Genomic DNA, 21,501 nt, shown 5'->3' with positions numbered 1-21,501 from the left:
AAATTTGAGCAGCTTCAAGACAAAATGTTGTACAGGATGATACGAAATGTCCTAATCACCTAATAGCTCTCAATTTCTAAGACACTGCTGTTATGTGGCAATTTATCTATTCAGAGGTATGCTGAAGCCTTTTCCAGGATGCCAGACATCTAAAATGGGTTACATCACACAGAATAAGAACTGGATTAATAAATTACCACTGAGAAGAGAGGAAATTTTTTTATTTGTAATTTAATAGGTGAAAAGCAAGAATGGGCAAGAAAATGGCAAGTACAATTTTCTAAATAATGCTATAAACGTGACTATTTTGAACTAAAAAAAAAATGTACTTACCTTTTGATTTACACATTGTGCTTGTGTCTTAAAAGTGTCCTCCTCCACTCAGCTTTGGGAACAGTAGCAATGGCAGTAACACACTATAAATAGTGAATAGCTGAAATGAGCAGTTCATGAATACCTAATAGCCTGAAATTTGTTTGCATAAACCGTTCAACAATTATCAAACATATTTGCAGAAATCTGTGTATAAATGAGTCAGGAACAGAAATAACAACCAAATTAGTCAGATAGTAAGACCACAGCATATAATAAGGCCTGTTCTAATGAACATATAACTTGTTTTGAACTCAGATATAAACTGTATTATTACAAATGACCAGTGCTATGCAAGCTATAAGTGCTTCAGGACCCATCCTTCACCCTTTGGTGATGCCACCAAGTTAATGTGGGTGAGCAGTAGAACCCGTTCAGAAAGGCTTGTGTGTCTTTGGGGAATGTTACCTGCATCTGGTCAGCGTTACCATTGAAATCGTGTATTACAAGATGAAGGGCCTGTTAGTCAGGTATGTCAGCGCATGATTTGCTGTGCTGAAGTCTATACAACCCCACAAATCATCTGTATCCACTGATGGTTCACCTGCAAAGGTGCTGTGCTTTTTGAGAAACAGAAGTGTTGCTTTTTTGATGGAACGATTTACATTTAACAGATTAACAGTACTGTCATATACAGATAGGGCATTTCTCTTTCATTCTTTAAAAGCACATGGTTGTACAAGCCCAGTTAATCTGTATTTGCAGCCAGCAGGTTTGCATGTACAAACGGACTTTCAGACATGTAACAGGATCAAATGCAAGCACACTGATGTAACTTGCTGTAGTTCCATGCAACTGTGGTCAGTCTGAAGAATATGCATCAACTGAAGGATTATAGCTGCAAATTGGAAGTGTGGACGTGTGCACAGAAAATAGTTGCTCTAGTACTGAATAGTCTATTTTCTTTGCATTCATAATACAAGTTTAGTTATGGAGGCTCAAAATAAAAATTCTCAGTAACCTACAGAGTGAAAACTCCTGGCTGAGTTTATGGAAGATACCGCAGGGCTGTGCAATTACTGCTGTGCTTTATTGTATTGTTTGATGTGTTCTTCAGGGACCTCATGTTCAGCTTGAATGGAGATAGAGCCAGAATAGTCTGCTAAGCTTAAAATACAAAAAAAAATATATTATTTTGAACCTTTTTTTTTTTAAAAAAAAAAGATAATAGTCCATTAGGAGTACAAAGTTGCTTCCATACAAAGAGAAAGCTGCTGACCTTGCTGAGAAGGTCAAGCAATGTCCCAGCAAGAGCAGTCCCTAAAACATAGGAGGAATTTTTTACTTGAGAAACTCTTATTTTCATTCAAAAAAAAAGGTCATGCAAAGAATCAAATCACCTGAAGCAGGTGTCAAATAAATGCCCTAGTTGGAACAAAGAGGTATCCTTTCATTCAGAAGGGTCAGCTTTTTTGAATTCTGCTTTTACCTTCTGTCCACTGCCATGCTGATTACTCAATTGCACCAGAGTAACTCAGAGAGATAGACTGGGTCACATATAAAGCATATATTTTCATTTGTTCTGGAATTTTTCTCTCATATCACTTTTTGTATCCCTCAAGATTCTTTATCACTTATAGCGAAGACTGACATCCATATCTTGCATTGATACGGAGACCATGCATGAGATCAGCAGTACCACCCAGCTTTATAGAGATGAAAAAGCACATTCAGAAGTCTTTTTTAGAGTGTCTTAATCTTAAAGTCTTGACTGAAAGATACTCTGATAAGATACTCTAGATATGAGCTGGGCAGAAACTGGAATTCCCGTTACCCAGGACGTTCTGAAATTAAAAAGCAAAACTTAAAACTGTATGGAAAACATGTACTTTGAATCTTCTTCTTGGGAAGATTTATTTAAATTCAAGCTTTAAATTCAAACTAATTTATTTTTTTCTTGAAACCTTTCAAGAGAACCTGGGTATTCCAGCAGCCCAGTGTGTAGTTGTGACAATTGGGAACAGACCGTTTAGACTACCAAGGAATCGGCAGCTCTGCTTGCGGGTAGTCTATGTATGGGTTTTAATATTTCAGCTTAACTGTGAGAAGACAAAATAATGGCAAAGTTATAAATGGTAATTAGCAATTGACACCATAAAATACAGAAAGGGTCAGGCTGTAGAGCAGTTACTTTAGCTGAGACAAACATAAAAATTGTGACTTGGAAGCACTTTTAATAGAGTGTGGTAGCAAGCCAATAATGATTTGCAGCATGCTCCCTGTAAGTGCAGAGAAATACATGCTCAGAGCTTGACCTGCTGGTTCAATAAAGCATTCATTGCTCAAATTAGAGGTGTTCATGTGAGTCAATAAGTGGGATATTAAATAAGGAGCTGTGCAGAGGTGGACTGAACATTCTCCCTGATGAGGGCAGTCCTGTGAAGCTCCTCGAGAGCTGTTTGCATTGGATTTTTTGCACCACTTGCCTGGATACAGCATCATCACCCAACCTGCGTGGTGGTCACATCTGGCCAGATGTGCCTCTCCATGTCCACAGTGCCCTAGGGATGGAGGGCAGCAGAGACTGGACTTGCAGGACGAGGAATGTGCTCTACCTCTTGCTCTCTACTGAGTCCTCAAACAAGGACAAGGGGTCTGCACATCTGTTGGCCACCTGTTTTCAGGATGGCATATGATATTGCAAGGCAGCAGCTGGATTAATCTGCTTACAGTAACAGTTAATTTTATCTCGTTTCATTTAATTTGGACTGAAGCAACACTTTCACATCTCAGGGGGTTGTAACATCATTCCATCTCACCATCTCAGGTCATGGAAACATGGAAGAATCTCAGCTTTCATTAAGGATTTTTCCAGGCCATTCCTTTGTCAAAATAGTCTAAAATTTATAAATCAGAAACAGACTGATTATAAACCTAGCGGTACTTCACTGCATGACAGGGATCAGATTTCAAAGACACAGTGTTTGTAGACACATATCTATAAAATAGATAAATGCCTAATTCTAGAGAAGTGGAATAACTGGAGAGATGAAATACTAGGAACAATCCAGGAATAATTACCTTTTTTATGTAAATTATAGAATCATATGGTTTAATATAAATTAAGGGAGTGGATAATTTCATTAACCCACACTTGCAAATGCTGTCCTGACTTCCTGGGGCTTGATTGTATGAAGTACCCCATTAATGCTGTTAATCCTATGTGTGTCTGTCTGTAAACAGGACATATGATTGCAGTTTTAAGCGCACGCAGCGTGCTACCTGCTATCTAGCGATCTAGGGTAACACTGCAAAGCCGTGTGTCCTTCTGCAGTACAGATGGACATTTCAGTTCAGTGCACTGGCTTCTCAGACTGCCTCTTGCTCCCAAGTTCAGGTCTCTGGATCTTTGCTGCCGCAGGCACTTCATGTAGTTAGATTAAAGCCAACATGCAGATGCTTACCTGTGCTACAGTCACAGCTCCTGGTTTGCTTGCTGAAGCACACTGTGGAGCCAAACGTACTTAATTTGCCCAAACATTTGTGGTAATAGGATCTTTTGGTTAAATCATCCGAGTTTTAAAATTTCTTACGCTAGCAACATACACTATAGAGTGAAATGCCTGACTGTCATCCTATCAAATGATTTCTGTCAGGAATATAAGTAGTTGAATTGCTGATACTCCTGCCCAAACTAAAAATAGGCCAAGTTTGGCCCTGATATAAGTAGGTATATTTTGTTGGAAGGAGCTGAAACAAGATAAGTGTTGGTATAGTTCTATATTTAGTGTAGAAGAAGGTACGAAAATAAAAGTGGTAAAACAGGCTGTCTGTAATAAAATGCCATGACTACATATGCCGCTGCTTTTACTCTGGAATGATCCATATCACGTATACGTGCATGTTTCTGTTGTAAAATCTATTCCAATAGCCACTTTCCAGGATGCTTATAAATATGTAACACTCCTAAATGTCTCTCTGTGGTGTATTCGCCATTCCATCTTAGCATCTTGAATTTTTAGGTACCTCTTCCTCATACCACCACCTGAGGAAGTATGATGAAGGTCTACTGGTTCGTGTCAGGTCAGGAACTGGATCACAGAGGGACTCACTCACCTGTGGTTGCCGAGTAAACACCTAGGAAAGCAAGGACCTGAAGCTGAGTCTCAGTTCACGATTTCACCTAATTTGTTGCCACCTGCAGGATGAGAGGGGGGCCTCTACAGTTTCTCAGTTGTGACTACTCCGTGCCAAAAGGAAGCGTCTTTAGAGTTTGGACAGCCTTTTCCATGCTTGTTGCCAGGCATGCTTGGTGCGCAAACATTTTCAAAACTGCAGAAAACAAACTGTAGGTTGTTCAGTTTGTAGTGGTGCTTTTGAATAAGTTACATTGCTCAGTCTAAACAGCTCTCTGGTGGAAATGACTGTCCATGCGATATTGTACATTATTTTTTCTGATCCTGTCTGAGGTGCAAAGCACATGAAAACAGTGCAGGCACATATTACTCTCTGAGTCATCAAGAGCCCCTTGCTACCCCAGCAGTGAGTTTGGGAGCCCCTGGCTGTGTGTTTGCCTCACTAAAGTAACCCAGAGTTGAATAACAGCACTGATGCCAAGGGGATGTTGAAACCGAGTAAGACCACAGGCTGGTGCTCACAGCATTTTAGGAAAACTGCACAGGAGACCATTCTTCAAACCTGCTGCTCAGTATTTATGTAGCAGGCAAGAGCAAAGAAACACCTGTGTTTGGAGTAGAAAGCAGTAAAGTTGAGAAAGCCTGTGATGGCCAACGGAGCTTAAAGGGTCTTGTGTTTGATCCCAGGGCAGGTGTTTACCTGTGAAGATTTCCTTATTGACTGTGTTCTCTACCTCCAGTTAGGTGGTCAGGTAATGGAATATTTAATTCCCCTTTGATTTTTGCTCTCTGCTGCTTCTCACGTGCACCGAATCTGTCCAAAATTGGGTTTTGTTGCGTTCGTTTTGCTTTCTGGCAGAGCCACTAAAAGAGGTTAAATGTCAATGAGTTTCAAGAAATCCCTAAGGGCTCTAGTTCTCCACTCATTTACACCACCGTCAGAGCACTGTGGCATTACTAACCTGGAATCATCCCTGATTGACACAAGGGGAGAATCGAATTCTGCCTATCCTGTAGTTCTGAATGTGACTGATACTTGCATTTTGTCATTGCTGGAAAAAAATGAATACTGAGAAGTATATCTCTTCTTTCAGGTGATTAAAAAAAAAAGAAGGCAGGTGTGTGTGTGTGTGTGTTTTTTAAGCATGTGTCTTCCTCACTAAGAATTTGAAAGTAGTTTTATGTCCCTTTTGAAGGTTTATGTATTATGACTGTTCATTTCCCATATGGTGTAAAAAAACCAAAACCAAAACAAAGCCTCCACTAAAAATACCACACAACCCCCCTCAAAATGTTCTGCTTGATGTCATCTGTGTCATCAGTTTGGAAACAGCTAGTGACTTAACTTCCTAACTCTCATTCATTTTGTAACCCCTGAGATGAAGAGTGCTGTAGAAGAAATGTGTCTATAATTGTCATCAGTGTAAGATTTCTCTAGGGTTTGTGAGAATATTTGCAAACCAAATGGTTTCGTCACAAATGTATTAATTACCTTAGCAACATAAAATCATGCATAATTTGCTTACGAGCGTTTTCCTTTCTTGCTTGCTTAGGTATTCAAATTCCAGGACAGCTGCAGTTGTCTTTCCTGACCAAAATACTCCCTAGGTCTGCATTTCTTGTGAGAAATGACCCATGTCCCCCAACAGGACATGTGTTGTGCCTGGATTGTTACAGACTGCAATTTGAGAAGGGAAGGAAAGGGAAGGGCTAATCCTCTCAGAGGTTTAAGCAAACAGGTAGTCTTTTGCATCAATAGACCATTCTGTTAGATATAGCTGAATCGAGTTAAAGTTAAACCTTATACCCTGTCTGTGGCTGGGGGTGTTTGACTGTTGCATCGTTTTTTTGTTCTAATGCACACATCCTATGTGCAGAAACCTTTTTCCAGTACCACTGATGAACAGCGTGTCGAAAGGAAGCTATCCTGGCATAAACTGAACCAACATAAGGAGCAATAGACAAGGGCAGAACTTGAGGAAAAATAGGAATTTAGCACCTTTTTCAGATGTCTTTCCTATATTCCACCTCTTGTGTGACTTACATGTACATTTGTAGTAATTTTGCTAGATACAGATGCTTTTCTGTTATAGTAGCTGTCTCATATTAAAGGAAAATTGCTCCTTACAGTATCTTTGACTTATATGTCTCACATCAACTTATCCTCCTAGGAGATCTAGAAATGCTGTTAATATGTATTTTCCTGTGATGCAGCTGTAAGTTTCTATGGTGAGCATAGAGATAAGTTCCTCACTTTTTTCCCTCTCCACTTTTAACCAGGTAGACAAGAAAATTGTCCGCACAGAAATTGGAGTTCTCCTTCGCCTTTCTCATCCAAACATTGTAAGTTGAGCCTTGTTCTTTCACTCCATGTTTGTACCTTTGGGTTTTGGTTTTTTTTTTTTTTTTAATTCTTTCTGTTCCTGAGAGATCACTGTTGTGGTTCACCTATACAGACCTGGGAGGGTCTTGGATTAAAGCTTTGGGTTCTCCTCATGAGCATGTTAGCAGCTCATTATGGAACATTGTTGAATTATACTTAACCTTTAAAATAAATTACTGATGTTCTGACAGAGTTGAGTGAGGGGCTATGCAAAAGAAGTTCTGTAAATGAAAGGGGAATTTAGTGTTGTCAGTCTTTGGAGGGTGGGGAAGGTCTTACATTCAGTTATTCTGAAAGGTTGGTGGACAGGTGTTGACAAGCACTAGCGAAAGCAGCTTCTTAAACAACTCCTCTGTTACACAGAGGTTGCTGAGGTGTGAGTATGAAAATAACAACAACAAAAAAGGGGAATGCAAAGGAGATAAAGCTAGCCAAAAAAGGGAGGGTGGGAGAGAACATATGCAATAACTTGCTCAAGTGCCAGGTAAATGACGCACCGCAGTTGGTACCATCCTCTGCTTTATTGACTGTGTTCTGTTTCCTGTTGTTGGCCCTGTGATATGCTCAGCAAAAAGACAAATAAGCAAAATGAATCCTTTTTTCTTATCTTTACCAGATAAAACTGAAGGAGATATTTGAGACCCCTACAGAAATCAGTCTCGTTCTGGAATTGGTCACAGGTGGAGAACTATTTGACAGGTAAGTTACCTCTGCACACCTTGCTCGGTACCTTCCCCAAGGATGTTACAGATTTCTTCTCTGCACATAATCCCCATGTTAGTAATTACTGGAATTATTTCATCGGAATATGACTTATTCACACAAGTAAATATCTGTGGGAATTGGCTTAAAAAATGTGTTTGGAAATGTGATTATCATGAGATTTTTTGGAAAGGATACGTGAGTTGAAAATGGAGGAAATTGTCAGTAAATTCTGAAGAGTACACAGTATTGAAGGAAGGTGCTCAGCAGGTGCATAGCATCAGAGTGCACTAGAGCAGACAAAAGGCAGGAAAACCTGGCAAAATTGCGTTGATGGGTCATCATAAAGTATGGTAGGAGGAAATCAGCCTGCTAGGAGGACAGTGTTATGTCAGATACAAAATTCGTAAGCTGAGTAAAAAGAAAGAAATTCTCTTTGATATTGACTGTATTTATAAAATCTCTGGTTTTGTTACAAAGGTTCTGCAAGACAATGATTGAGTTCTGAAAGTGTTGCTTATAAGACTGCACATGCTTGTGGTGTAGATGCATATGCATAAAGCAAAATACTGTAATATTGTTGGGGCGATATTTTACTGGTAGGGATTTGGTTTTTCAGAGCAAGAGAAGATACAAAAAACATTTGATACTGGCTTGAGTAAATCAATTAATTCACTGGCATTGGTGATTTCCTACTAATACAAGGACAGGTTTTCCGATCTTCCTTCTTCTGTAATTAGAGTTTAGTAATTTAGAGGACTATTATACAGTCTTTGACTTGAGAAAACAAAAGTGTGCTTTTTTTTGTACCATGGTCATAGCTACAACCTTGAGATGGCCTATTTCTGAACAGTAACAACAAAAGCAACTCCTCCTGTAACATCTTTACTTCAGCAGAAGAAAGGTGCGTACCCTCTGAATACTCAGACAAAGCAATGGGGAGAAATGACCTGCAAGTTAAATGACCAGTGAGCACCCAGTACTGAGCTAGAGAGGACCCTGCACAAGATGCCTTATCTTTCACATAGCCCTCTCTGTATCCACGGGGTTTCAGACTGGGTGGTTTTCAGGAAGGCTGGGTACTCTACAGGAGTCTTCAATGAGAAGAGTTTGCAAAGGGAAAACACAAATATGCCAGTGAAATCATTGGTTCCTAAGCAGCAGCCATCTGTGTGGTAGAAGAACTGAAGATAAAAGACTCCATGGGATATGGGATGGGGAATTGCATTATTTGGTGGAACTAGGATTTAATATTACAACATTTTCATCATTCTGTAATCTATACTCAGCAGTGATTATGGGATTTGAGCTCTCAGATTGATCTTTCTCAAAAATTGTAATCTTTATCCAGTAGTTTGGCTGGGATGAGCTGTCTGACATTGCCTGACCAGAAGCAAAGCTGTTTAGTCACTTAATAGAATTGCGGTGCCCCCTTGTGATGCTATGAATGAGCACTAATACTACGGAGGTCTTCTGAATTCAGCGTCCTGCTTTTCTCCGTATGCAGCAGAACTGGAAACTTTGGCAATACAGTCCTCTCTCATCTGTGATTTGGAAAAAAAAAAAAACAAACAATGAAACAAAAACCACAAAAAGCTATTTTCAGATGTCAAACTAGCAATAGGAGTATGAATTCACTCTTCAACCTTAAATCAAAAATAATTTAATGGAAATATGGGGCCAAGATGTTTTGCACTAGTCAATCCAGTTCAGCGTTAGCTGTCCCTTTCCTCTCTTTCAGCTGGGCTGAAGGATTGACGCTTTCGTTTTGCTAAACAATGGCTGTCCTCTGAGTTTTAGTGAAGGTAAACTTAGCTTTCTGCCTTAGGGCAGGCTTCCCCTCTCACGCTTAATCTTTTCAATCCATACATCATTTTACCATGCATGAAGTAAATGTCCTGACTTACAGAGAGGCCTTGTGTACTCTCTCCTCTTTGCTTGTGTGACTGCCATCCCAGGAGAAAGCAAAACAACCCTGGCAAATCTCCTGCTGGGCAGTGGGGTTGTGTCAGATGTGGAGGGAGAGCTGTGACCCTGTCTTGAGATCCACCCTATGGTTGTCCTGGAGGCACGACCCTGTACAAAGAATGTGTGGGCAAACAGGTCTCCGTCGTGGCCAGGGAGCACCCCGAGGGTTTGGAGGACCTTATGTGCTTGCTGTACAGCTACCTGACTTTATAAACCACTGTCGATACACAGGCAGCAAAGCAACTTTTTTACCTTGGAGGAGTTTCTCTTACGCCTCTTTCAAATTAGCTGTCAGCAAATGATATGACTAGATCTGTTACACAAACGCATCTGTTCTCCTTAGTGTAAACATCTTCATTGCTGTTACTGTTACTGCTAATTCTGGCAAATATGCCAGTACTTTTTATACCAACTGTTTTATTGGTCTAGTTTTCTGCCATCACAGATGTCCATTCTTATTTTGAATAGCATTTGAGCTGCAGATGAGTAAGTTCTTTCACGTACACATTCCCCTTATCATGAAGATGATTTTATAAATACCCAAGATCTGATTAGTTTTCTAGAATTCTATTAGCATTGTTGATGTGCTGCTGGTTTCATGCCACTCTAACATAAAAGTTCTGGGTAATAAAATTATTCGCTTCCTTCACCATATTTAATATTTCTGTCAAATCATCCACGTTATTGCTAAAATGAGCTTTCATTATGGCAATTTTTCAGTTGTGTTAACACAAAGGACGTAAATTCAAACAAAAGTATGAGTTACACTTCTGAATTAATACAGCTGAAATCAGGTTGGTTTTGGTTGTATTTTTAAAAAGAAATCAGTTTCCCAGACTTCATAAATTATGTTGTAGGTCATACCCTGACATTCAATATTCTGCCATCCCAAACACAACAAATATAACGCTACACTAAATTGGAGAAGTTTGTTTAAATTTAAATACTTATTTCCAGTTTGAATGATGGTTTTTGCCGACCCAGTAAGTCAGCAGTGACAAAGAGCTTTTGAAGTAAGACAGATCGATGGATGAACTGACCAAGACACAGAGAGAACTGCAGTATATCTAAATTGACTGATACTCTAGTTCTTACCAGGTGCTGTGTCTCCAGCCCTGTGCAGGCACATAGGACTTTGACATCTACTTGGTCCTTCTCTTTCATTCTTGCGTGTTTAAAACACACATGCATGGTTGAAGTGCAGCAGTGTTTTGATGGAGTCTGGGGTGGCAACTGTCTGGTATGGCTCTGAGTGTCCCAGCAGTGGTGTGCCCAACAGCAGGCAGCTGTGCTTCTCGTGCTGCCACTACACGGAGGGCAGGCTGCTGTCACACTGGTCCTCATCAGGGCAGGAGCTAGCTGGAAAACAAAACCCCAAAATCAGCACAGCTATTAAAATGCCTAGCAGAATGATCACTCTAGCATTTGAACAGTCTTTAAAGGACAGTGTTTCTACTACACTTCTGGATAGGAAAGTTCAGGACTGGGAGCAAAGTGGCAGGCAAAGGTCAATTTTCATCCCTCTCGTATCTTCCTTCTTACCTTGTCTTCTTATGAAGAGCATTGCAGAGCCATAGTTCAGACCACAGACACATCTTTTTACATGAGAAGTTTGAGTGATGGAAAGACATAATGAAATTTGGGTTTGTTAGCTTTTTGGATGACATCATATTCTGCATACAGAATAAAGTAATAAACCTTATCTGGGTACTTTTAAATGGCAGATTTATAATCAAAAAGCTTCTCTCCGTTTCAGCTCTTCTCTATTTAACAGGAGAAAGCTGGAGGCAGAGTTGATGGAATTAACCCTCTAGGTGCTTTCAGATAGATGGGACTGAATCTGAGCTCAAATAAACTGAATCTAATATTTTAATATGAATTGAAGATCACAGTGGAAAAAAAGAGTTTTAATGCAGTGACCATGAGGGAATGTACCATGAATTGACATCACAATAATTGATGTAGTTTTCATGGGAAAAAAATAGATTGATGCCATTTATATAGGCAAATTGTTTGTCAAACTACTTGCTTTTTTAACACATTTTTATTAATAATCACTAAACCATAAACTGTTTGAAGATTTCATTAGATATGTAGACAGTTGCCTCACTTTTTTGTGTTAACCCTTTTGATTATTACCCCTTCAATTTTCTTTATAGTTCTTCTGTTTTAGAATAATGATGATTCTACTTAAGCTTGGTTCAGTCATATTTTTCTCTTGCTTCTTCCTTTTGCCCTCTATCCCTTCATTGTTCTTTACTTAAATGTAATCTAAGTGTTAACTTTGACTTTCTTTTCTGTCTGTCGCATGGTGTATTTCATCAGATTCTTAGTCACTTTGTTGATCTGGCTTTGCTTCTGACAATTAACCTCTTTATTGTTACAGGCAGTAAGAGGTCTTGCAGTGCAGTGAAGTCTGATATCTGTCTTCTATGGGCTAACTTTTTTTGAAGTTGGTCTTTTCCAGTCAGATTTTATTCATATCTATTGCCTTTCAGCTGAATCACCAATATATGACTTTTCCAAATATTAATTTCAGCAAAAAAGTCAACTCTTCTCTAACTTCATTTCAGTCAGAATACCTGTGATTGATAAGAATAGTTTTTGTTAGACACTTTCTTTTTTCAGCTTCAAATGATAACGTCAATCCATACATTCTCCTTGTCTGTACTTTGGCATTTTGACCACAAACTCTTCTTTTTCTTCCTCCATCTTATTAATAACTGCACCAAACATTGTCTAAAAATACCGCGTATGGCTGACAATCTCTTGATGCACTTACATTTCAGGTTTCATATAATTTCCTCTGAAATATAGATTCAATCTGATATGGTCTTCCTTTATGGATTGTACATTAACAAAAATATTAATTACTTGTTCTAAAGAACTCGCCTTTTTAAGAGGTGCGGGAATGTCCTCTTGAGGACAAAATTTCCCGAAGTGTTCCCAGGCTTCAGGCACACCTTCTTGTTTCTTCTTACGGAAATTAGAATTGCTAAGGGACATCAAAAAGAGTCAAGGGATTAATCAGTCACTAAAGCGGGGGTCTTTTATAAAGTAGTGGCAGAGTAGCATCTTTTATTTGTTTCTGAGCTCTAGTCTCACTATGTGGTGGCAGTATGTCTTCTGAACAGGGGTCAGAACAGTCCTTTGGACTCCATTTCATGTGAGCAAGTTACAGTCCCCTGACTCAGGACTGGCAAAAAACCAAAGAGGTCTGACTTGACTACACTAGCTATGCCCTATTCTCTGAAATCAGAAGACAACACACAAATTAGCACTGGTAAAAGTGCTCCTTGATGTCATAATAGCTCATTTAGTGTCCCTTCATTTCAGCTGCAGTTAGGATAAAACCCAGTAATTTAAGAATAAAGAAGTGTGCGTTAATGCTCATTTGTAGCCTTTCCAATGTAATTTGGTATTTCCTTCCTGTACAGAGTTGTAATAATGCCTTTAGACTTTTTTGTGTTCACCGCCTTATTTTCCATCACTGGACAGAATTACTCTAAGTAAGTCAGCATCTACTGGCTACAACATTCTCTTCAAGATGAGGGACATAAATGATTTTTTGTAAATGTTTGTGCATAGGATACTACTTATGGTGTGGTCAGAGTATGCACTTAGAATTAGGTGAAACACCAGGCGCCAGAGGGAACATGCTTAGAGCTTTGTAAATGACTAAATGACTCAAGCAATGATGATGGTGCAATTATAATACTGGCTGGCTTCCTGCCACTCTCTAAATGAGAACTGATGTGACATTAAAGCTTGCCTGGTTCTTAACTCCACGGTGGAAGGCTTTTCACTTAAAACATTTTCATTTGAAATGTCCTTTTGCCTTTTGTTGTTGCTCGAGATAACTTTGCAGGAATTGTTAGCATGGGTATGTCCATGTTGGGACTGGCCTGTACGTTGCTAGCCCACTGTGGGAACTGGGCAAGCCTTTTGGAGGTAGGATGCATCAATGCCTGTGAAGCTCTTTAGTTTGTTAGGTATTGTTAATATCAAGATCGCTTGTGATTAGAGTATCTCTGACATACGTATTCTCAGTTTTCTGCCACAGCTTCAGTGTTGTAATATAGACATACATGGTCTGGGTGCCAAACAAACTAGGAGAGATACACATGTTAAATTAAATAGGAAGCTGATTGAGCCTTGGCTGATTTCCTCAATTATTCACAAATTTAGCTTTCATATTTGTTTGAAATGCAGAGGCTTTAATACCTCTGTGCAGGTGACAAGTTGAGGTATATATACCTATAGCCTATATAGCTGTAGCCTACATATATGTATACAGGAAGTCTCTGACTGACACAAGAGTTAATGGTGTGTCTGCTATGCCTTGATTGAACATCTTTCCTGAAATTATAAAATCAGTTAGGGTGTGAGTACTTTGTACATTTTGTTTCTTGTTGCTTTTTCCATGTACATTATGACAAGAATATAAAGGGAAGCCAAAATGTTTTAGGAAGAAGTACAGATATCCTAAATATTCAGACCACCAAAATGCTTGTCCTAAATGATAATTAAGTTCCTTTTTTTTGATGAAAGCCTGAAAAGCAAATGCTTTTTAGATAATGTACTTCTCAGCTCAACATCGCACTTTAGCTACTAGAGTAAGGAACGTATCACACATCCACACACTTTAAGAGGTGCCAAGGCCAAAAAAGGAGGACTGGAACAGGTGAACCTGAAGTAATCCTGAGCTGAATAACGATTATGGGAATACTCCTGCAAATTGTGACGTACAGGGATGTGTGCACAATATACGTTATGCAAGCAGTGCCCAGTTTCAGAGTTTGATGGCCGTTTGTTTCACTCTTATTGGGAAGTGAGCGATGTGTCAGAGTGAGCTCCCGGCCAATGTTTTTAAAACGTCACGGCAGCTACAGCTGTGCTGGTTTGGCATGGAGCGCTGGAGTGAGCAGGTTGTTCACCCGTGTGCAGGCAGTATCCTTCAAACATCATTGGGGTTCCAACGTTTTGGGTGTTGTTTCTTAAATACCTCCGTAATCTTCTTATGTAGGCTTTTCCAGAGGCTCTCCAGACTGGTAATTAGATTCCATATTAGGAACAACTTTCTTTCTGCAGATTTGGCCAAAATCTGTTTGTCTTGTCCCCGGCACGTAGAGAGAAGGTGATTACTTCCTTCTTTGTAGCAAATTCTCACACAGTGGAGGACTGCAGAAGACTATATATTCGCAGTCCCTGCAGTGTTTCATCCCCAGTTGTGTTTTCTCTGTCTTAGTTACTGTCTGTTGAACTTCTTCCACATTCCCATACCGTTCTTATAACATGGCATCCTTAGATAGACAAAGAAATCCAGTGGAAGCCTCACCAGTTCTTGGCAGGGCGGCTTCATCAGTGCCTTCAGTGCTGCTCTTTCCCCCTCCCCAGGCTACTGCCTCCTTTGGAAGCTGCCAGTGATCCTTCTTTTTGCCCCCTCCCTGTTTCTCACCAGACAGGAGCTCTGAAATGCTGAAATGCTGGAGCACCTCTCCTATGAGGAGAGGCTGAGAGAGTTGGGGCTGTTCAGCCTGGAGACGAGAAGGCTCCGGGGACATCTTATTGCCACCTTCCAGTACCTAAAGGGGGCCTACAGGAGAACTGGGGAAGGACTTTTTACTAGGGCAGGTAGTGATAGGATGAGGGGGAATGGCTTTAAACTGGAAGAGGGCAGGTTTAGATTAAACATTAGAAAGAAGTTTTTCTCTTTAAGGTTGATAAGGCACTGGCACAGGTTGCTCAGAGAGGTTGTTGAGGCCCCACCCCTGGAGGTGTTCAAGGCCAGGCTGGCCGTGGCCTTGGGCAGCCTGGTCTAGTGGGAGGTGTCCCTGCCCATGGCAGGGGGGTTAGAACTCGATGATCTTCAAGGTCCTTTCCAACCTAAACCATTCTATGGTTCTATAATTCTATGAAATAATTCAGGTTTTTGTGTTGCCTCATGCAGTCAGTGACACAGAAATTTTTGTTTGAGAGAGAAGTTTGAGCTGCTAGTTCATAAGCCCTGCGGTTTCACCACCCTCAGAAACAAAGACTGCTATTTTTAAAAACGCCTTCTGAAATTAAGCTCCTGAAAGATGAACCTGCCGTTTTGAAAATGGCGGGCACTGAACTGTTCATACTAATTTCACTGCAGACACCTGGGTGATTGCTGCTTTTCAAGGTGTGGCCATTTATTTAGTCTTTCCCAGGCTTTTGATGTATGATTCCTGATTTTCCTACAAGATTTTTCTAGTTCTGTGGGTGCGATAGAAATGCTGAGTAGGAAGTAAAAAGAAAGTTAAAGAGGGGTAAACAAACTGTAGTATGAGATACAAGAAATATGCAATCCTTCTCTAAAGTCTCCTGCATGCCACATTTATCTGAAACTGCCTCGTACTTAATAACAATGGAGGGAAGATAGTTTTTCTGGATGATTGCAATGTTGCGTTTAATTTCTAAACAAGGTATTGAGGAAAAAATGTCTAGTTTGTTTGACTTGGAGTCAGATCCAAACCCAGTTCTGTATTTCCTATTATCCTCCTTCAGATTATGGGCAGGCAGTTTGAGTCATTAGCGACAGTAACAGCTAGTCTGCACTGAATTATGAAAATGGTTGTAAAATAAGGGAGAATCAGCAAATTGAATCAGAAATGCTTTTTATATTTATTCCTCTTCAATGCTGTAGTATGGAAAATATATAAATATTTAGAGAGAAACCTTACTTTTTAACTAAACAAATGCATCAAAGCAACAAGCAATTGGAATCACCTTGGTACAGGTACAAGCCAGTAGATCTGTGAATCATTCATTGAGAAGATGTTCCTTGTGGAAACCTTTTTGCTGTTTAATAGAGTGATGTCATTTTCTTTTCCTGTTTCTGATAATTTTCAGTCTCACTTTACCTTGTAGAAATCTTTTCATTTCATTTGAATGAAATATAAGAATTTACATAAGAATTAAGTAAGTATGTACAGAAAAAAATCTCCATGACAACCAAAGAATTTTAGGTAAATTAACATTTATTATACAGAACCAAATATTTAAAAAAAAATTGTTAGCACATACTGGCATTGGAACAGATCTTGTTTTTATATAGGCCAATGTCTTGCCTGAGACAGTACATGATGTAATGGGATGCAGCCCACATGTAAGATGTGGTACAACAATTTTGGATAAAAGCCAACTAGAGGCAGAATGAAAGTGACCATAAAATCAGTGATGTCTTTTTTTTGATATTGTGATATTCATAAAAAATGATCTAAAAGCAAATACAGACACAGCATGAAGAAAGTAAAGAGAAACAATGTTGGAAACTGATAAAGTAATAAAAAATTTTACTGTTTTGGATGGCTAAATAGATATAGCAGGCCTTTTGCAAGCTACATGACATGTTTCTAGATTCACCTAGTAGTGAAATGCAACCAACCCCACAGTGTGGAGAAAGAGTATTTATAGTAGCAATATTAAATGGTGGCTAGATATTGCAAATTTTAGAGTAACTGTTTAGATTGATTAGCATAAAACTAAGTGCATTTACCAATCTGAGATAAAAGGAAGCAAGACACAGACTGTACCTGCTCAGATTTCAGGCAAGGCTGGAGGATGGGTAGGGTGGCCCGTGTGGGAGGAAAGCAGGGAAGTAAAGCTAAGAATAGGAGAACTAGGCCATTTAGAGTGTGGGGGAGGAAAAAGTAAGTTTGTTAAAGTGGGTAAGACTTCAAATGTTCTTGATCACAAGGAGTCAAGAAAGCAGCTTGTGTTTAAAATTGCAGGAATAGTCATTGCACTGGATTCCTGTGCCCAAGAAAAACAAAAGAGAAAGAGAATTTGGGTTCAGGGTCAGGGAGCTGGTAAAGTACCCATTTCTTGCACCATTTGGTTCCTCTTCCATGTTGCTGCTTCTGTGTTGCTGGGTGGTTTTGATTCCTTTTTTACACTGCATCTGTGCAAGTGCCATTTCTCTTGCTGGATTTGGAAAGATCTGGCTCTATGTTTTGTTACTCATTGAAAAATCAAACCTAAAGCCTATTCTTTCTGCAATGAAATGTTCACTTGTTTATTGTTGTAGAAGATTGATTGTTTCCGCTTGCTGCCTAACATGCTTGTCATTAATCCCCAGATACATGTATTTCAGTCAACTGTAAAATTGTATATCAATATAATTTTAATACAGCTCTGAAAATTGATTCTAAAATGACACATTGGGATTCCCCCATCTCTTTCCTCATTGATTTTCAGATGAAATGTGTTTAGTTTTGCAGGACTGCACTCTTCCTTTTATTTTTTTCCTACCAATAATAAAGTTTCTACAGAGCAAGTGTGGCTACTACCTACCTCTCTTTACTGTGATATCCCACTGCTTGCAGTGGCTTCGTACAGATGTAAATGAATGAAGGTGCAGTTCCAAGTCCTAAGAATGTCCAAAAGTAGTAAAATCCAGTGCATGGTCTTCCCAAATTATACCGCAGGCTGCAGTAATATGGTGAACGCCTGTAAGAATTTATGCATCTGCGGATGTAGACTCTGATGAAGATGTGGATAATGGAAACACTGTAAGTACCGTAGCAAGTATTGCACTTCTGTGGTAGAGAGAGGCTACACTGAAAACCGTCTGCAAAACTAAAGGATTTGTGTGGAAAACTTGCAGTGCTCAGAAGGAACAGAAATGCCAGAAAAGCTGGGTGGAAGTTGGCAAGCCTTACTGCAAACTACTAAACACGTGTGTTTGACGATCACGTGGAAGCTGCCAAATTTCAAATACCTGCTGGGTGTAAGACAGCATGCATCACAAGAAATACATTATACCATTTCCACAGGCTTGCTGGGCGGTGTGGCACTAAGGGTGGTTCTGCTCAGAACTAAATTTTTTATAGCTCCATTACCTGAGGACCCTAAGGCTTTTCCACCTCTGAGCTTCAGCAGCAGCTTTGGTGGGGCGGCCGTGGGCTCTGGTTCGGAGTCCCCAGTGGGGTGGGCTGTGCTGGTGACCGGACCCTGCAGGCAGGTAGGGGTGCATCTCTGCACCACGGGGAGCGGGGCTGTTCCCAGGGGGCATCTCCATCTCCAGCGGTCATGGGGAGAAACTTTCCTGCTTCTCTGTATAGAAAGAAGCAGATTTGTCTCAAATATGTTCACACATGCTTGGAAAGACAAGGTTAAATCAGGTGGTGTTTCAGGAGACCTGTAGCTTGGTGTCCATCAGTACATACTCTGTTAGATGTGCCATGTACAAGTGTAAACGACTGAATCAGCATATTTCAATACATTTGTACACGCAAGCATGAAAATGTGATTTTACACAAATGTGATTAGAACACAAATCTTATTTCATCAACATCAGATTTTTGCTTCCTCTAGAATGTCATCTTTGATTTCAAGTGCTGTCTTGAATTTCCTGGATGTTTGCAACACCAAATTCAGTGTTTCTACAAGCTTTTTTGTTCTTCGACTTTAAGGATTTCTGTATCACTTCTTCTGGGTTCCCTGCTGTCTTCCTCACAGTTTTTCTCTCCAGCACTCTTTTGGCCTACCTGGCTCTTTCATTTGCATATCAAAGAGGGTATTTAATTAGTTCCTTATTGTTGCTATTCCTGTCTTTCTGTCCTCTCAATGAAGGTTTAATCTTTCTTCAGCCATGCTTTTCTTAAAGGTCATTCTGTAAACTAGGTATAAATAATTGTTTTTGTGTCCGTAATAACAAAATAAGACATTTCTGCATGTTTCCTTCTCATTATGGAAAAAACGGCAATGAGTCATTGTTAATCTGCAGGTTGAAATTGAAAAATCCTTGTAAAGAAGCTTCATTGGTCTCAGGTAGGAGTGTTGTTATAATAAAGCAAACTGGTACACCTACCATTTGTCTTATGTAAACTATTGCAGGGCGGATGCAAAAAATATATATGCAAATGACTGCCGAGAATTATTACAGGACCTAAACTACAGGATAATCTTCTTTTAGTACTCTTCCTAACTGCCTAATAGCCAGGTTTTAGTTTTAAAGCAGAGTGCCCTTAAAATGAATGTTCATCCTTAGTAAGAAGTATGTCTTTTTTCATTTATTGCTGTTACAGAAGATTAGGTTTCCTACTTGCTAGATTATTATTAATTAAGAATTAAAATTGTATTCTGAATAAGTCTGGATTCTAGACTTCTGAAAAAACAGAGTTAACTGCATGTGACATAAGCTGTAATTGGCTGTGCCAGTGCATGTTATTCACATGTAACATCAGCTGATGAGTCATGCGCATTGCACAATAATTCTACAGTTGGTTTCTATTGCTGTCCTGAAATATGGGCCCACACTTCATTACAGTGATTTATTGTAAAGTGTCAATTCACAATGGCTTCATCTTCAGTGTTTGTGAGCTTCTTCTGTTTCATGTTTAATGTAAGTAAGGAGACCTTACGAACATACAGTTTTCTAAGTCAGGGTGGGCTGGTTTCACACGCTGTGGTCAAGAGGGTAGTCTTGAGCATCTCTTTGATCTCTTGTTTCCAGTGGTCAGGTAGTTGGTGGTTTTCTTTCCTGCATTGGTCAGGCATGGACAGGAAGCTAAGAACCTCATCTTTTCTTTGATTTTGTTGAGTGGAGGAAAATACAAAGAATATGGCTGCATTTAAGTCCTGTCTTCTTTCTTTTTCCCCCCAGGTTTATCTGTTTGAAAAAGAAAAGATAGAACAAATATCAAGTTACCATGATGTAAAATTAGAAAGGGATGAAGGTAGAAATGTAAATTGAATTTTAACTCTATTGCCACATATTTCTCTGATATCAGTCAAGTTATGTTGGAAAATCGGAGAATTTAAAATCCTGTTGAAACCGTAAAACCTTCTGCCTCACGCATTTCAGAAGTCAGGTGCACAAGGTCATCCTGCAGCTGCCGGACTCAAGGCTTGGGCAGGGTGGCCCCCTTCCCAGGCGATGTATGCCTAAGCGATGGTGGAATTAAACACAGCTCACTGCTGGAAGTGTGGACCACTTCCCCAGCAGCAGTCCCGCGATGCCTGTCTTTTTCCTGTGGTGCATTCTGGAATATATGCCCAAAAATTTTGAAAGCAGAGGATCAAACTAGCACAGCAGGCTTTCTGGTGTTACTACCTTGTGACCCAATTTGAAATTTTGTTACGATCTCCTGTGCCCTACTAAAGACTAAGCTTAACAGAATGATTATGTGAATGTCTTTAATACATGGAACCCTGTGTTTTAACGTGCCTCTTGTGCCATGGTTGGAGGAGCAAGGTAGGACCCAAAATACCAGCGGAAAAGGGGGAAGGTGGGATGAGGGCACGAGGTTTGTATTCTCAGAAATGCTTATGAATGCTACAGACGGGAACCTCTGGGTGACACTGAATGCTTTATTTGAATTTAAAAGGAGGAAGCCAAACCAGTATATTTGGGGGAACAAAGAGCCAAGCAAGAGGGTCAGTGGGGCTCAGGTCTTGCCATGGGGTCTACCAGAGGAGGATGATTCAGCCTGAAATAGCGAAGGAGGAATCTTACTTTCAAGCATAACATAGCATTTTATTGTGTAATTTATGATTTTTTGTAACTTTTTCCCTAGACTTGGGACTAAAAGCCTAACATAATGTCTCATTGTTTAAATTTGCTTTGTTTTACCCTTGTGATGGTAAGTTCAAGTAAAGCTCTCCCTAATGACCGAAGCAGAGGAAGGGCTGGAGGTAGAAAAATGCAAAGAAAGTAAAGCAGTGCATATGGGATGGTAGCTGAAGGGCTGCCAGAAGAAAACAACTTCAAGAAATAAGGCCAAATAATTACGCAGCCAAGAAATCATGGTGAAATAGAAGAACTGCTTGAGAGGGATTGCTTGCTGTTACTGGTTCCACATGAATAGACTTCGTTATTTGTGAACACAATGGGTGTTAAGGTAAAGTAATTGCACCTGGTTAGGAATATCCCTGAATAGACTCTTTTTCTGCAATGCCATGCTTGTTACATCTGTTTCTGGTGGATTATTACTTTTGCATTGTTTCTTACTCCGCTTAATGGTAGTCATG

The 21,501-nt window shown here is 39.8% G+C and overlaps 1 protein-coding gene across 1 annotated transcript in view; it reads left to right on the top strand.

Moving 5' to 3' along the window:
- Positions 1-21,501, top strand: part of CAMK4 (calcium/calmodulin-dependent protein kinase IV) — a 106,069-nt gene that overhangs the window by 20,111 nt on the left and 64,457 nt on the right. The window contains exons 3-4 of the mRNA XM_009893836.1: positions 6,729-6,791; positions 7,448-7,530. Of these exons, the coding sequence (XP_009892138.1) occupies positions 6,729-6,791; positions 7,448-7,530 (146 nt within the window). The remainder of the gene's footprint in view (positions 1-6,728; positions 6,792-7,447; positions 7,531-21,501) is intronic.

Source organism: Charadrius vociferus, unplaced genomic scaffold, assembly GCF_000708025.1.
Source record: "Charadrius vociferus isolate BGI_N301 unplaced genomic scaffold, ASM70802v2 scaffold158, whole genome shotgun sequence".
In the NCBI taxonomy this organism is placed as follows: Eukaryota; Metazoa; Chordata; class Aves; order Charadriiformes; family Charadriidae; genus Charadrius; species Charadrius vociferus.
The sequence above is the reverse complement of the archived record's forward strand: the minus strand, read 5'-3'. Positions and strand labels throughout refer to the sequence as shown.